This window comes from Haemaphysalis longicornis, unplaced genomic scaffold (genome assembly GCF_048455015.1).
Source record: "Haemaphysalis longicornis isolate Haplotype H1 unplaced genomic scaffold, Haemaphysalis longicornis Haplotype H1 scaffold_12, whole genome shotgun sequence".
NCBI lineage: Eukaryota > Metazoa > Arthropoda > Arachnida > Ixodida > Ixodidae > Haemaphysalis > Haemaphysalis longicornis.
The window spans coordinates 81,666,990-81,683,066 of NW_027526225.1; the positions used below are offsets into that span (position 1 = coordinate 81,666,990).

A 16,077-nucleotide genomic window follows, 5' to 3' on the forward strand; every position below is an offset into this window, starting at 1 on the left:
GCTACCAGGGCTGTTGCACATAAATGGAAAACTGGTTCGCTGCTCTATTTTTTAAGGGGGTACACTGGTCTTAAAACAACTTCTTTTAATTTTCGAGTAAACTTTGTGAAACTGGCCAGTCTTGCTGCTTTTCCCCCACTGATTTCAAATATGCCATTATTTTTCCAGTCGGTCAATTAGTTCCCAAGATGAGTAGATGTAATAATTAGCCATTTTTTGGTCATACAATAGACGGCCATAAAACTTTAATCTTTATATTTTCCAATACTATGAACCCTGGTGAATGCAATAAGAGGAGCGGTTTTTTGATGCACTGCTTGGAACTAATTTTACAGCTCATTAAACTTTGGTGGCATCTTTGGCAAGGAACCATTTTTAGTGCCCCTTTCAAGCCCCGAAGTTTAAGGAGCTGTAAAATCAGTTCCAAGTGATGCATCAAAAAAACGATTCTCTTATTGCACTCACCAGGGTTCATAGCATTGGAAAATATAAAGATTACAGTTTTATGACCGTTCATTGTTTGACCGAAAAATGGCTAATTATCTCTAATTATCTTGGGAACTAATTGACCGACTGGAAAAATAATAGCGTATTTGAAATCAGTGGGAAAAAAGCAGCAAGGCTGACCAGTTTCACAAAGTTTACTTGAAAATTAAAAGAAGATGTTTGTGTTTACACTTTGATGGGAAGAGTTCATCCTGGGCTAATTGAAACCTAATAGGCTAATTAGCATTTCGGAGGCATCTTTTGCTGGCCACCGAAATCTGCTTAGACACAAGATGAGCCGCTACAAAAAAAAAAAAAAAGCACCAAACAAAACACAAAACACAAATCCTGCAAAGCAGTCTGAACGGCTGAACGTAACAAGAAACCCCTAGTTCCTCTCATGGGAAATGCATTTTTACTGGGCAGCTATAGTTACGCATTTGTCACGGTCGAGATGAAAACAAGAAAAAAAACTGGATGTTCGTCCAGCTGTTTCTAGGCCAGAGTGGACACGGCAGTCTCCCGTTTCCGACTTCTCTTTGTATCGCACACTCGAAGCCTGGAAACAGGCCCCGGTTATCTGCTCCCGGCGCTCCGTGCCAAAACAACGGACGGCGCGAAGAAAGTCTTCTTGTGGGAGCACTATCTCCTCGGCCCGTTATCACCTCTGGCCGCGCGATCGGAAAGCTGCAAGTTGTGCGGCTGATTTGGTCATTTGACGGTGCAAGATGTCCCCGTGTTTTCTTTCTTAGCAAGTCGGTCCAGGGACGCGAGATTGGGGCCTCTTGTGTGGTCGTTTGCAAAGGACTCGAGTTTGGAGTGCTGTCGTAGTAGCCCCTGGCCGCACCTTCTGCACTTGCGTTTTCAGGAAGGCGGCGGGCCGACTCGACTCGGACAAGCCCTTCTTGGGCTTTGGAAGTTCTCGTGTACATGCAACAGGTTTCGGGGAACGAGGGGTGAGGCGTTCTGGTGACCCCCTGCCCGTTGACTCGAGCTGTGCTAGAGTGTGTAACGTGCCTACTCTGCCCGTTTACCTGCAAGAATGAAGACGGTGCCTTCTTTTGTCCTCGTGGCCTTCATCTTGGCAAATGGTGAGTGGTGTTTGAAGCGAACTGATGGGGGGGTCCTGTTTCTGCGGTTTTGAGCTTTGTAACCTGCGCATTTGATCTCTGCCTTGACCCCTTATTCGCGTAACATTGTGTATCAGAATGGCGAGTGGGTGAGCTGGTGGTGCATGTTCATATTTGACGAACCGGCGCACGAAAACGCACACAAGAAAGTGGGGAAGACAAACGCGGCGCCTTGTTTCACATCCCTCTCTGCTTGTTTACACTTTTGTGCACTGTTTCTTCAAATAGCAACGTTGTGTGCGACTGTTATTCATTTTTGTCACTGCTGATAGATGCGCTTGTCACGGAAAGGTTGGTTGTTCCGTTTTTCCGTGTTGGACAGTTGTCAGCAGAAAGAAAGCGCCGACACGACAGTAGTCTTCCTTGTCTAGGAATTGTTTTGCATGTCTTCTTGTTGGTGGATCAAGTAGGAAAAATGTTTAATATTCAGCAGTGGAATTTAAAATTACGCACGGAATAAGGCTGACACTCTTTTCCATCCTAATTCTTCATCTTTAAGCGAGACCACTTGGCATGCATGCATTTATTACTTGCGTAGTAACTTGTTCTTCATTCCGTTGTTCTTAAATAGGCGGAAATGTAGCTAAAATAAGTTTGGGGACATTTATCATTTCAGTGGTTTCCTTTGCAGCTTGAGTGAATGAGTCCACTTCAATTAGCGAGCTTTGCAGATAGGGGCTATTTTTTTATTGTTATCAAAATGAAAACAGTCTAGGCAGGCAGATGGCGCTAAGAACTTGTGTACTGGCGCAATGTAACTGGAGGAGATTGTTTTTTTACATCAAAAAGCGGGAGGCAGGTTTTCGTGCTACCCTTGGTGCAGTTGACTTGATGCTTCGTGAAAATGACGTAAGAGAGGCTTTGCCGCAAGTTCTGCTGGCGCAAAGAGTGCAAGCAACGCTTTCCCGCGTAAAAATGGGAAAAGAAAACATGGGGATGCGCCTGTTCGTACCAGGATTGTGTGATGCTGTGTGTTCCACAAGTTCTGCTGTCAACAGCGCCCAAAAAAAGCACGTCAAGCTTTCACTGCTGAAGACTCGCTTCTTTCTGATTTTCCGTTTTCTTATCTCATGGGCACTGCCCTCTAGGCCGGCACTCGACTGCTGCTGAAGAATGTGACCAGAATGGTGAGCTTTCTCCGATACTGAAATTCTCTGGCCTTGCCTTCGTTTTTTTTTTTTTTTTGCACAAATGTTTTGTCGCTCATTGATAAGGCCCACAATGAAGCAAAAGGCTGAAAGGAAAAGTTGACAGTCCCCTCAATGCAGCCGTACGTCCACACTTTTCTGTTTTGAAAGCTTGCTTTTATCTTGGGAGCTTCCCCCAAACCGGTTGACGAAAAAAGCTTCACTGGATAACTTAGCCTCAGCAATTTCAAAAATTATTCTAGTTTTTAGTACTAGTAGAGTCCTTGTGACATCGCTGCATCCTTTTCTTGCAAGGTAACCCGTCAAAATTTTACAATCAAATGGTAACACTAGTTTTGTTGCCACATTAATGCACGATTACCATACGAAACATGTAAAAAAAAAGTTGGAAATGGGGGGATTTGACTTTAATAGCATACGTCAGCTAAATGAAGGTCTGGACACACAGAGAACTCTCCTTACCCTTTCCAAGTGTAACTGCTAGTTCCAGAAATCGGTTTTGCTGTCTTGGCCGAGCAACTAAACACAAATCCTAGTTGAGTCATAAAGCAGTGTGGGAAACGAGACTGTTACTGTTTTATAACTCAGTTTTGTACCAACTGGCCCGCCTTCAATCTGTGTTGCAGACAATTCTTGCTGTTATGCTATTCTTCTGCTCAGTGCTGGTGCTTTATCATTATTGCAATGAAGCAACAAAACTGCACGCTGAAAGGGGCTAAAGTGTTGATGTCCGTAGCAAGGTTGTACTATTTCTGAAAGCCCGAGCTTAAATGTAGGCAAACATCTGGCCCGGTCGTCCCCCAGTGCGCAAAAAAGTGCAGGTGTGGGCGACCAAAAGGTGGGAGCACTCTAGTGTTAGGCTCTAACTAGCCTGAACTGGGCCTGGAGATGTTCTGTGTGCACTTATTTCTTGCACACTCTGATGGCAGCCAAAGGAAGCCCTAGTGGTGTTGATGATGATGATTGCTCTTGGTTTCCCCTTCGTAGCTTGGTGATGACGTGTCATCTTACCAAAAAAAACTTATGTACCCATGTTTTATACTCTTGGTTTAATACTAGCGCTGCTTAGGGCAGGCACAAAAAACGTATTAGGCACAAAATACTTTTTTTCCTGTCACAGGTGGTAACTGTCCTAGGCAATATTCCCCTCTCTGCTTTTCGTCCACCAGCGTTCTGATCTTCTTTTCGTCGCCTCGACAGCCTTGAAGTTAACTCCCTCAGGGCTACCTTTAAATCTCAGGGCTTCTGGAAGCCGAGTATTTCCCTCATGTAGATTTGGATGGATACCCTCGCATTCTAACACTATGTCCTGCATAGTTTCTGTTTCTTTTCCGCAAACCACGCATACCCCGTCATTTTGTGAATACTTCACCACAAAACTCTTAGTTCGCAGGCAACCTGCTCTGGCCTCAAAAAGCAAAGCACTGCCTTGGGATTATAGTAGAAAGCTTCCTTTCTGGTGTTTCTGATGTTTAATTTCTCAGCCCTGTACATCTCTAACGACGTTTTAGCTTCCATTTTTTCTCTCCATCTATTCGTTTCTATCTGCCTTGCCTCTTTTTTGGTTACCTTGGCTGTTTTGGATTCTCCACTGTTCTCTCCGTATTTCATCGTTAGCCTTCTAGTGTGAGCACTGTGTCCCTCGCTGCACTCACCCCTTTTCAGAGAACATGCTGGCCCCAGGCCGCTGGTACCAGTACGGATTCGACATCAGGGCGGAGGCTGCGTCGGTGGGCAGCACCGATGATGTTAGCGACATGAACCTGACCTGCAGAGTCAGGGTCTCCCACATTGGCAGCTGCAAGTACCTCTTCCAGGTGGGTCCTTCTTCCTGGCGTGGTGACAGCGATTCCCCCTGCACAGCCGCTAGCCTTGATTTCTTTAAGGAGGAGACACTCGTCTTAAAACAATTTCTTTTAGTTTTCAAGGAAGCTTCGTGAAAATTGCCAGTCTTGCTGCTTTTTTCCCCACTGATTTTAAATATGCCATTATCATTTGAGTCAGTCAGTTAGTTCCTAAGATAATTAGAGATCATTAGCCATTTTTGGAGGAACAATAGACAAAGCAGCGTTGCTCATAAAACTCCAATCTTTTTATTTTCCAGTTCTATGAACCCCGGTGAACGCAATAATCGAAGCGGTTTTATGATGCTTCGCTTGGAACTAGTTTTACAGCTCATTAAACTTTGGTGTTTGAAATGGGTGTTCGTAATGGTTCCTTGCCACTGGTGCCACCAAAGTTTAATGAGCTGTAAAACTAGTTCCAAGCGATGCATCATAAAACCGCTTTGATTATTGCATTCACCGGGGTTCATAGCATCGGAAAATATAAAGATTACAGTTTTGTGACCAGCACTGTTACGTCTATTGTTCCACCAAAAATGGCTAATTATCTCTAATTATCTCGGGAACTAATTGACCAACTGAAAAAATAATGGCATATTTGAAATCAGTGGGGAAAAAACAGCAAGACTGACAAGTTTCACAGAGTTTATGTGAAAATTAAAAGAAGTTGTTTTAAGACCAGTGTCCCCCCTTAAGGGGTCACACTGGTCTTAGAAAATTTTCCTTGTTTTCCAACCAATTCAGTTGAACCGTTACGGGCTTGTTCAGTATTTTTAGCCGAGTTCAAATATACAATTAGTTTTGATGTGAGGTAACTAGTTTCAAGTTAATTAGAATTTTCCTTGCTTGTTCTTGAGAACAATGAGTAAAAACTATTCAACAAAAGATTACCCGCAAGGCATGAATAGATACCAGAAATTTTGGAGAATGAATGTAGGAAGCTTTTGCGGTCACATGCAAGTCTACATCAATTCTAACTTCTTGGTTTGAAGTACTCCTGCTGACCAATTAAAAATAATGCTAATTAAACAACTAGGGAAACACAAAAGACAAAATCTGCTTCCCATATTGCGGTGTTTAAACATTCAGTTTCACAGTGCAAAAGAAATGGTCTTCCTAGCTGCTCTACATGCTGGGATGTACCTCTAAAAAATTTCGTATCACTGCGGCACCACTCGTGGCGAAAAAGTGGGGAATTGTGGGAAAATTGTTATTTTTGCTGTTGAAATCGGGCCTCTATGGCTTTTGTAACTACCTGGTACTGTTCCACGTGTGGAATTTTCAGAGGAAAAACTGTACAAATCAAGAAAAAAGTGATACCTAAAAAAATGCTCTTTTGGGCATTTTTTCGGTGCCAAAGACCTATGTGCCCACCACTTGTCCCTATTTCGCTACCTTCCCCTTACCCTCCCCTGCTGTGCTGATCCCCTGCCTTCTGCGATTTATTCTCCTCGGGAATATGTGGGGACTCGGCACGTGGGTGGCTGTTGTTGTTCTGGCTTTCATTTTTACACTGTGGCACTCTCTCCCTTCAGATCTCTGTTTCAGCTTTGGTTTATGCATTTGCTCCTCAGGTCTCGTAACTGCTTAGTGCAGCAAGGCAGCTTTTGTGTCTGCATGCTCCTTCATCAGCCCTCGATGCGCCTGGAAGCATCACCTGTAACGGGACACCTTGCTGCTTTGCCATTTATTTTTGTGTTTTGTATCTTTTTTAGTTAAAATGGTATGCAGCTTGGTGGAGGGCACTGGTTGCTGTTTATAAGTAGTGTAGACAAATACGGGCAATCCTCTCAGATATTGTATTTTGTAATTTGGTGCATACTTTCTTTGTTCTGCACCGGAGCTGTTGATGGCTGCAACTATGGCTGCAACTATGGCTGCAACCATGGCTACAACCATGGCTGCAACTATGGCTGCAACCGTGGCTACAACCATGGCTGCAACTATGGCTGCAACTATGGCTACAGTTATGGCTGCAACTATGGCTGCAATTATGGCTACAACTGTGGCTGCAACTATGGCTGCGGCTGCAACCGTGGCTACAACCATGGCTGCAACTATGGCTGCAACTGTGACTGCAATTATGGCTACAACCATGGCTGCAACTATGGCTGCAACTATGGCTACAACCATGGCTGCAACCCATATACTGCATCCATACGAGGAAGGTGTAACCTTCCTCGTATAAGGTGTAACATTGTAACATTGTGTAACATTGGCAGGTGTAACATTGCTCGCTCAGGTTCAGCAGTGCACATTCTCCTCTGGGGGCGGCCCTCCTGGCAGCAAGGAGCTGTGGATAGAGCACGACGACCTCTCGGAACTTGCCAAGTGAGCTGCCCGTCCGATACCTATATGCAGGGTGTTACGACGGTAATTGGAACACTTCAATTTTTTTTTCTGAGTGAACCGCTGCTCGGTTCGTGCTCAAACTTCCCATGAAGGTCGCATTTTGTGGTCCATTTTGTTTGACACTGGGAACATTGACGGTTTTTACCTATTTATTCTGAAAATAAATAAAAAATTTAAAAAGGTAATTACTGTCGTTGTTCCCAGTGTCAAACAAAATTGACCACAAAATGCGACCTTTGTGTGAAGTTTGAGCACGAACCGAGCAGCGGTTCACTCAGAAAAAAAATTTGAAGTGTTCCAATTACCGTCGTAACACCCTGTAGTAGCCAAGCAGGAAGGATGTGAGCGCACAAGCTGTGTGTTTAGTCACACGCTGCTAGAAGGGCAATGCCAGCCTTGGCCTGAATTTTTCGTAGCAGGTACTGTTTCCCCCTACAGTTGGCTGCAATGTAAGAACGACAATAGCACGCAGGGTTCGCACAGGTCCTTGAAAACCTTGAAAACCCTTGAATTTAAAAGTGTCAATTTCAAGGCCTGGAAAGTCCTGGGATTTTTAAATGGTCCTTGAAAACCCTTGGTTGTTCTGGAGAGAACCAATGGCCCTGTCTTTTCACAAGAATTTAAAGTGTTTGTCGTGGATTTTAGGTGTTAAAAAGTTAAAGAAAGATTGTAACAATCAAGTTTCAGTGTATTGCGTGAAATTACGAGTTTGGTGGACTCCATTATTGCGAGGCAACATTGGGAGCAGCACCCCTCAGTAGAATTCATGTCGCGAAACAATCCAGTGAAAGCTGGCTTCTGTTCTCTATCTTGCATGTTCCATCTAGTCTGTGGACGGCCGCTCATTGCATGTTTGCTGTGCCTCATACGCTCCATCTGTGTTTCCTTTTACATGCAAATGGTGGACGTGTACATAGTTCATCCTGCCTTGCAGCAACAGTTGCTGAGTTAATTTCAGCTGATACTCTTGCTGACAAAGCAGGAGATGCAGGCAGCATTAACCAAGTTTTGTAATCAAACAGCCTCGGCAAAACACCAAGAAAAAAGAAAAACCTCTAAATACCAACTATGAAATCAAAAATAAAGCTGGGGAGCATTTACGAACCCGTTAGCACCTATCTAAATGGGCAATGCTTAGGTATTCGGCAGTAAAATTTTGCATTGTGTTGGAAAAGTTATAAATAAATAATCCCAGAGAAAACATTAGATGGGGACCTTGGAAATTGCGTTCTGGTCCTTAAAAGTCCTTGAAAACCCTTGAATTTTTGCTTTTGAAGCCCGTACGAACCCTGAGCATGTGTAGTGTATCACTCCGCCAAAGCGGCGAACCTGTGTCATCAACGTGCGCAATGTTTGAACAAAGGTTGCGCTTAGTGCGTAAGACCGTCTGTGTTTCTTGCTGAGTTTGATGTTAAAATTTACACTCGCATTAACATTTGTTACCGGTTTTTATTTTGTGCTCCCAAAGCAGTCGCAGTAACCCTTACCCCATGTGCTGTGCGGAGGAACAACCGAATGCGGTGACAAGGTGGAGGGGCAACTTCTGTTGCTGTTCCTAAACTTGTAACTGAGTACACTTTAAACAATAGCTCCCTTCCAAATCTGTCATAGTGCAAGGCCGTCTCATACTGTCCTTAATTGATTGATTGATTGTAGGGTTTAACGCGCCAACGCAACGCAGGCGATGAGGCGCGCCGTAGTGGAGGGCTCCGGATTAATTTGGCCACCTGGGGAACTTAACGTGCACCGAAATCTCCTACACACGGTTGTTCTTGCTTTTCGCCTCCATCAGAAAAGCGGGTGCCGCGGCCGGGAATCGAACCCGTGACATACTGTCCTTAATTAAGCCAATGCTAGAACAACTTGGCAGCCTTTGTGTTTTGGCATACAGGTGTCTGATTTCAAGCACTTTCTGATTTCAGTCTAGGGAAATTTCAGTGGTGTTCTTTTGTTGTTTTCTTCATTAAAGGGGCCATGAAGACAAAATACGATTTTGTTCTATTTAAAAGAACTAGGCTTAGCTGGCTCACTCAGCTCCATTCCAGCAGCGAAAGATTTTTTTTTTTTAACTGAAAAAAATGCAAAAATTATTAAACAACTTTTAAATTTCCCGTCATAGTGGCATAATATGGGCAGGAGTGAGGTGTTATGGACCGGCACTAAAAAAATTTAAAGTGCAGTGCACTTTAGGAGCTCACCTTGTCGTCATAGCTCGCTCGCTGGACCCAAGGCTTCGAAAGCCAAGTGGTTCATATAGTCGTAAGCGTTCGAAACTCGTGAACCGCTGGTGCTCGTCATACATCTCCCCGTTGTTTAGCGCAAAGAAAACTGCAGGTACATTTGAGGCAAAATGTACGTAATTAACCTGCAGTGCCCGCGTTCATTTAGTTAGGAACGCTCGTTGGGTTGGTCTTTACGATAGTGGGCGAAGAAAAGTGGCAGTGCAACGCCGGCACATGCGGAAGGAAATGCAAGCGCGAAAAGAACAGAACTCCCGCTGGCGCAGTTTCAGGCAGGGGGCGCGCGAGCACTGCGAAGGTGGGAATTTTGAATTGCGTTAGGTGGTAGCAGTGAGCGGCTAACGGCGCTGCAGCCCATTATGGCGAATCACTGCTCTGCACTTCCAACAGCTTTCAAATTGAGTGGAACGGCTTTAATTTTTCTTCAATGTGTTACCATTCAAGTGAACTGTGTGTTACCATTCAAGTGATACAATCAAACAGAACTAAATGCCCCACTACAATCGCCCAGTCATATGTTTTTTGGCAGTGTGTTAGGTCGATGAACGCCAATCGCACAAACAAGATGCTGAGACGTCATAGAGAAGTCTCAGGAAAGTTACTAGAGTGTCGCCACTGCTGAATATGTTTTCTTTAATGTCTCGATTATTTCTCTGAAACTGGCGATAAAATTGGTATTGTTGTTATTTGTATGGTACAAAACAGCCTCTTTAATGAACTGAACTTGTATCTTGTGTCCATGGCCCCTTTAAGGTTCCCAGTCGTGGTGTCCCTCTCTGGAGGAGTGGTGAATGGGCTCAAAGTTTCGCCTTCGGAGCCCGAGCATTTTCTCAACATCAAGCGGGCACTCATCTCTGCCTTTGTGTTGAGGAAGTCACACATGACAGAAGGAGCTGAACTACAGGTAAAGATTTGGTCGTACACACTTCTATATTTTTATTTTTTTAGTCATTATCAGTCGGGGTGCAATTGCCCATGATTTAAATCTGATCCGGTTGGTTTATTTGGTTCAAAGGCAACATAACATACATGTACATATAGAAATGAGAATACCTATAGCTCTAAGGAAAGCTGAATTATAATTTTTAGAATGGGCTTTATTAAAGGGAACCTGAAAACCTTGACCGGACCTCCTAACAAAAATGTCATTGATGTTGCTTTTGCTGTGTTTTGAGCCTTGGGCTCAACACTGTTGATTTGCATTTTGCGTGGTGCACACAATAAGGCCCGTGTTGTCTTACAAGGCAAGCTTGGATCTAGGAAGTGCACGGAATAGAATTTAACTGGCACTGTCAATCCAACATTTTAGCAGTAGAGCTGTTTAACCTTTTCGTTCAGCTGTCCAGTGTTACCAAAAAAAATACCAAGAAAAAAGACCGAGTGCACGTGAGCATGCACCTCACGAGGAATTCCCGGTTTCAGCCAGCTCGACCTTCGAGAACACTCTGCCTAGCGTTCGTGGCATGATCTCTCACGTGTTCTTTTATACCCCTGCTACACTAGCATCCGAATGTCATTTGAACCGAATGTCATTTGACTCAAATGCCAAGTTGTGCTGCTGCACTAGGTTTTCAAATGCCATTCGGCTCAAATGACATTTGAGCCAAATGAGCACCGAGAGAGTCATTTCTAGCGCTCTCGCACGCAGCGCCTTCGATCGGCAATAAGAAATATAATACTTCTGTACGTAAAACAAACAAAATGTTTTTGTTTGTGGAACTTTGTTCACTTTTCAAATACTTAAAATACGAAATCAACCTATTTAATTTTTCATACTCTCAAAACCAGTGGGTCAGTTGCAAAAAAAATATAAAACTACGCAAACAGCCACAACATTAGAGTCAAAACTGGTGTCTCTTCTAATTTGATATCATTTTACTGCCTTAGACTGCTCCTAAATTTGATTGTATTACTGTATGAAAACGGAACGGGGCGACAGAGTGCCACTACAGCACGGCGAGCAATTGTGAAAGCTTTCAAATGCCATCGAAATTGTAGTGAGGCACGGCAGATTCTGAATGGCATTCGAAGCACCCCATTTGAGTCAAATGACATTCGGTTCAAATGACACTCGGATCCTAGTGTAGCCGGGGTATTAGTCGCCAGTTCATGTGCGTTGGCACCTGAAGTGGGGAGCACAGATGCCGAGTTTGCGAAGCCGGCTGCTGCGGGTTCTGGCGCGTGCTCACGCTATCCGCTTTGGGAGAGGCGTGAAAGGCCGTGGAAAAAACAATCCGGGCCTGCTGCTAGTCATGAAGAACTTTCAGCGGCAAGTTCGGAAATCCCAGTGAGGTGTACTAACAGCCGGGTCTCCGACGACTGCCGTTTCTTCAGCCTTGCACCACAGGGGCAAGCGGCGCAAATTTTTATTCCGTTTCATGGTAAATTTAGGTGTGTCGAATTTAAGCGTATGCAGGGAGTAAACAGTCAATGTTGCCCCCTTTCTATGTTTTTTTTTTATTCAACGTGTGCCGGTAATAAAACCCCAATGACTGGGTGGGACTCGCTTGTTATCGTTCATGATGCATTGCCACCTGCCGAAGCCTTTGTTTACCAACCTCCCGCAGCGCGTCGACATCCACGGGACCTGTCCCTGGAAGATGTGGCCCGGTGCTGATGCCGGGACTGCCCACAGCTCGAAGGACATGCTGTACTGCGCCTACCCCGAGAGGCCTGACTGGAATCTAAGTCCCTGGGCCTTCATGTGGAACCTGGTGAACCAACTTCCCTCTCTGCCAGCTTCACTGCGCTTTGTTGTGCAGAAGGAAATTAGTTACTTCCATGTTTTGTTAATTGTGCCACAGTTAAGGGGGGGAGAGGGAGTGAAAGGAAGAGTATAAACGTGTTATGTGAGATACCGTATTTTCGCTCATACAACCCGCCCCTGCATATAATCTCCACCCCCACTTTCCTTCGACGAATGAAAACAAATATATCCCCGCATATTGCACGCATATTTTATACTTAACAGGATGGATCAAAGCTACTACTCAAGCAACATTACACGTTTGTTTATGCAAAAGAACTTGCCTAGCTGGCTACGTAACTAGATGACTTGCCGTTATACATTTTTTCAAGTTGGTGTCATACATTTTTTCAAGTTGGTGTATTGTTAAGCTGTGTGCGAAAAATAAGCACTGTCTATGGGATAACAGTAGCTTGGTCGCTGTTACTGCTGTAGGGGCATCATGGACCAACGCGCATTGCGGGGAAGCTGCACCAAAGGAAATACCGCGCGTATAATCCACACCTCTAATTCACCCCTGAAATTTTTGCATTTTTGGTGCGGGTTATACGCGCGAAAACACGGTAACATGTGCTAGCTATTTCTATGCCAAAAGTATTCGTAATACAGATTACATGAGGGGGAGTGAAACAAACGCAGCTGCGAAGCTGGCATTACACTGCCATGCAATGAGGGCATGCCGGCGAGGTTTTAGAGATCAGGCTAGGTAAATTATCATGTCTTGCATTGCCAAACAAGTTAGTCAACATGAAACTCAACACAATCAATAAAATTAGAAGCAGTACGACAGCTTTTTTTCACTTAAGTTATATCCACAAAAGGAGTTTTTTTTTCTGTGAGCTATGTACAGTTGAGCCCGCTTATAACGAACACTTTGGGAAACTGAAATCAGTTCGTTATATCCGCTTTTCGCTATATCTGGACACAAAATATATGTATACAAATGGTAACGGGGAACGAAGGTTTGTTTGTTATAGCCGCTATTTCGTTATAACCGGGTTCGCTATAAATGGGCAATACTGTATATAGTTACTGGAACATATGCAACAAATTGCAAATATCAGCTTTTGCATAAAGAAATCATGAAATATTTGCTTTGACGCGCAAATACTTGCCTTGATGAAAAAAATATTTGATTTGATTTGAGCTACCGTATTTATTTGAATAGTATAAGGTGAGGTTTTTTTTCCAAAATCTGTAGTTAAAGTCATACCTTGCCTTATACTTTTTTTTTTGGCCCTCCAAACTACACCCTCACCTTATAGTCACGACCACCTTATAATTGAATAAATACGGCATGTGAACAAAATTATTATTCAATTCAAAAGCAAGACTTACTAATTTGTACTGGCCTGGTTACTAGCCCGGCTTGCTTTGTCAGTGCTAGAAGAGGCTGCTTCAGAAAGGTCAGTTTTTAGGTGGAGGTAGAGGCCTCTGGTGCAATGTTGGAACAGGTTCCATTGTTCCTATCCTCAGTGTTCCATCACTTGTTTCATCATCATCATCACCAGGCTATCTACGCCCACTGCAGGGCAAAGGCCTCTCCCATGCATCTCCAATTATCCCGGTCCTGTGCTAACTGCGACCAATTTATCCCTGCAAACTTCTTGATCTCATCTGCCCATCTAACTTTCTGCCGCCCCCTGCAACGCTTGCCTTCTCTAGTTTACCATCACTTGTTTACCACCAGTGAAATCAGAACGTCGTCAGTGGGTGTTGCAGCATGGAAAATTTTAAAGTGTGATATCGGTTTGGGTGCGAGCACTTGGAAAAACCTTTTTGTGCAGCACTTTGTGCAGTACCTGATAAACTCTACGGTTGAGTGCACTTACCGTGCATCCCCCGGGAGTGGGGACCACTTGGAGTCGTTGCACTGCCACGAGAGGCACGCCATCAAGCTGGAATCCACTCACGACACCACCACAGCCGTGCAGACCAACGTCTTGTGAGTTGCACTGGGGACAGGCAATCATTGGGGTGATGGGGGGGGGTCATCTAGCAGTTGCCACGGTTAAGGGGGCACATGGGTCCTTGGGATTGAAATATTTCCCAAAAAAGCATTTTTATAGGTATCACTTTTTCCTTAGTTTGCTCAAAAGCTTGATGTGGGCGAGTTGGTACATACTGCTAAAAATTAATCGGCGCTAAAACAGGGACGAGAGGAACACGTAACTCACAACACGGTTCCTCTCGTCCCTGTTTTAGCGCCGATTAATTTTTAGTAGTTTGCTCAGTTTTTCCTCCAAAACGTCGGTACTTGAACAGTACCAGGTACTTATAAAAGCCGAACAGACCCGATCTCGATGAAAAAAATAGTGGTTTCTCAATAATTTTTTCCTTTTTTGCCATGAGCAGTATTGCAGTGATAGGAAATTCTTGAGAAGCACATCCCAGCATGTAGAGCAGCTAGAGAGATAATTTCTTTTGCAGCATAAAGCTGAGTGTTTAAACCATCCAGTAAGGGAATTAGATTTTGCGTTTTGTGTTTCGGTAGTTATTTAATTAGCGTGATTTTCAATTGGTTAGCAGAAGTACTTCTAACCTGGAAGATAGAATCAATGTAAACTTGCATGCAATTGCAAAAAAAAAAAAAAAACTGCTTCCCACAATTCATTCATCACAACTTCTGGTATCTATTCATACCTTGCTGGTAATTTTATTTTGATTAGTTTTTTTTTTCTATTCTTAGAAACTAAATACCTTACATAAAAAATAATTAGATATTTGAAATCGGCTAAAAAAACTGAACAAGCCCATTAAGTTTCATCGAGATTTGTTGGAAAGCAAAAAAAAGTTTTAAGGCCAGTGTGGCCCTTAATGCTTTTGTTTTGTATACTGTTGAAGCTGTTGTGTTTGCATCAAATGTCGCAGAAGGGAATTAAGACGTCCTTGCTACATTCATTCTCAGCTATCATAATGCATAGTTTTGCACACTTAAAGGAGCCATGAAGAGAAAACACAAGTTTGGTTAATTCAAAAGACGGCCTCGCTAGAATCATACTGACACCAGCTTTAATGTAAAATTCGATTAAATAAGGTATATAATTAGAAAAAAAAGGGAATGGCCGATGCGACCCGCTAGCTCATTTCCTGCAACAGAACCTATGATGTCATACCAGCCAGCTCTGCAATTGGCTGAGGCCAGCAAAAGCAAATGCAAATTAGGCAGAGCTTATCAGCTTGCTGAATGAGCTATTTGCGCTTAAATTTAGGGCACATTCCTTTTATATCAGTAAGAATGGTGGGACAAACAGGGGAAGTTACGAAAGCACACATAAACATAGAAGTACCGATGCGTACTGCTCTTGGTACTGTGCGAACTATGCTTGGTTTAGCTGCACAGGACTGCGGGGCTTTGGGGTTGTCTCAGACGACAGTGGCTGAATGGCGTAACGTAATGGCGTTTACTGGTAACGTGCCCATGACTGGAATTAAGCATCGTTTGCTTCCGGACAAGCGCCGGGCACTATAGAACACGAAATCTTTCGAATAAAGCAAACCTGTATTTTGTCTCCATGGCCCCTTTAAGCAAGCATGTTTATTTTGTTTGGGAAAACATATATGTGTTTCGAAGCCTCAGTGGTAGTTGTTTATGTTTATTAAGTATTTCAACGTTGACAAGAGCCCCATAGTATTGCATTAAATAGAAAAAAAGGGAAATCTGCACGTATCACCCAAGTCAGTGCTGGGCAAGCAAAGCCTGTTTATTAGGAACCACGATTTGTAATAAAGCAGGGCTTTGAATAATCGTTCTCGACTTGGTTTGCATTGTAGTTCTTTAATTGGAAATGGTAGAAGGGAATATTGAAAGGCTCTGCTTGTGGTGTCCAGAGGCTAGCTATAAATAAGTAAATAACTGTATAACTAAATAAATAAATGAATATATGATAATCTGCCTGGTGTCTTTTGCATACTGTGAGCAGAGCAAGTAAAGGCTGACAGTGAGTGTGGCAGTTTTGCGATGAACAAATAGCGAAGCTGCAAGAAGATGTGTTAGTGCCTATGCAGGGAAATCTCTTTACAAGCGACACTGCTACAAGAGACCCTTGGTTATAAGAGACGTTTGAACAAAAACAGTTTGGTTGGTTTTCCAATGTTTGCCATGTTAGCAACATTGCGTTCAAGAGGCCT

General features: G+C 43.6%; 1 protein-coding gene across 1 annotated transcript in view; it reads left to right on the forward strand.

Annotated features, from left to right (window-relative positions):
- Window positions 1-1,141: 1,141 nt before the first annotated feature.
- Window positions 1,142-16,077, forward strand: part of LOC144161691 (uncharacterized) — a 103,654-nt gene continuing 88,718 nt past the window's right edge. Inside the window, exons 1-7 of the mRNA XM_077692314.1 lie at window positions 1,142-1,577; window positions 2,705-2,743; window positions 4,430-4,581; window positions 6,851-6,939; window positions 9,954-10,104; window positions 11,768-11,914; window positions 13,734-13,891. Of these exons, the coding sequence (XP_077548440.1) occupies window positions 1,529-1,577; window positions 2,705-2,743; window positions 4,430-4,581; window positions 6,851-6,939; window positions 9,954-10,104; window positions 11,768-11,914; window positions 13,734-13,891 (785 nt within the window). The 5' untranslated portion in view covers window positions 1,142-1,528. The remainder of the gene's footprint in view (window positions 1,578-2,704; window positions 2,744-4,429; window positions 4,582-6,850; window positions 6,940-9,953; window positions 10,105-11,767; window positions 11,915-13,733; window positions 13,892-16,077) is intronic.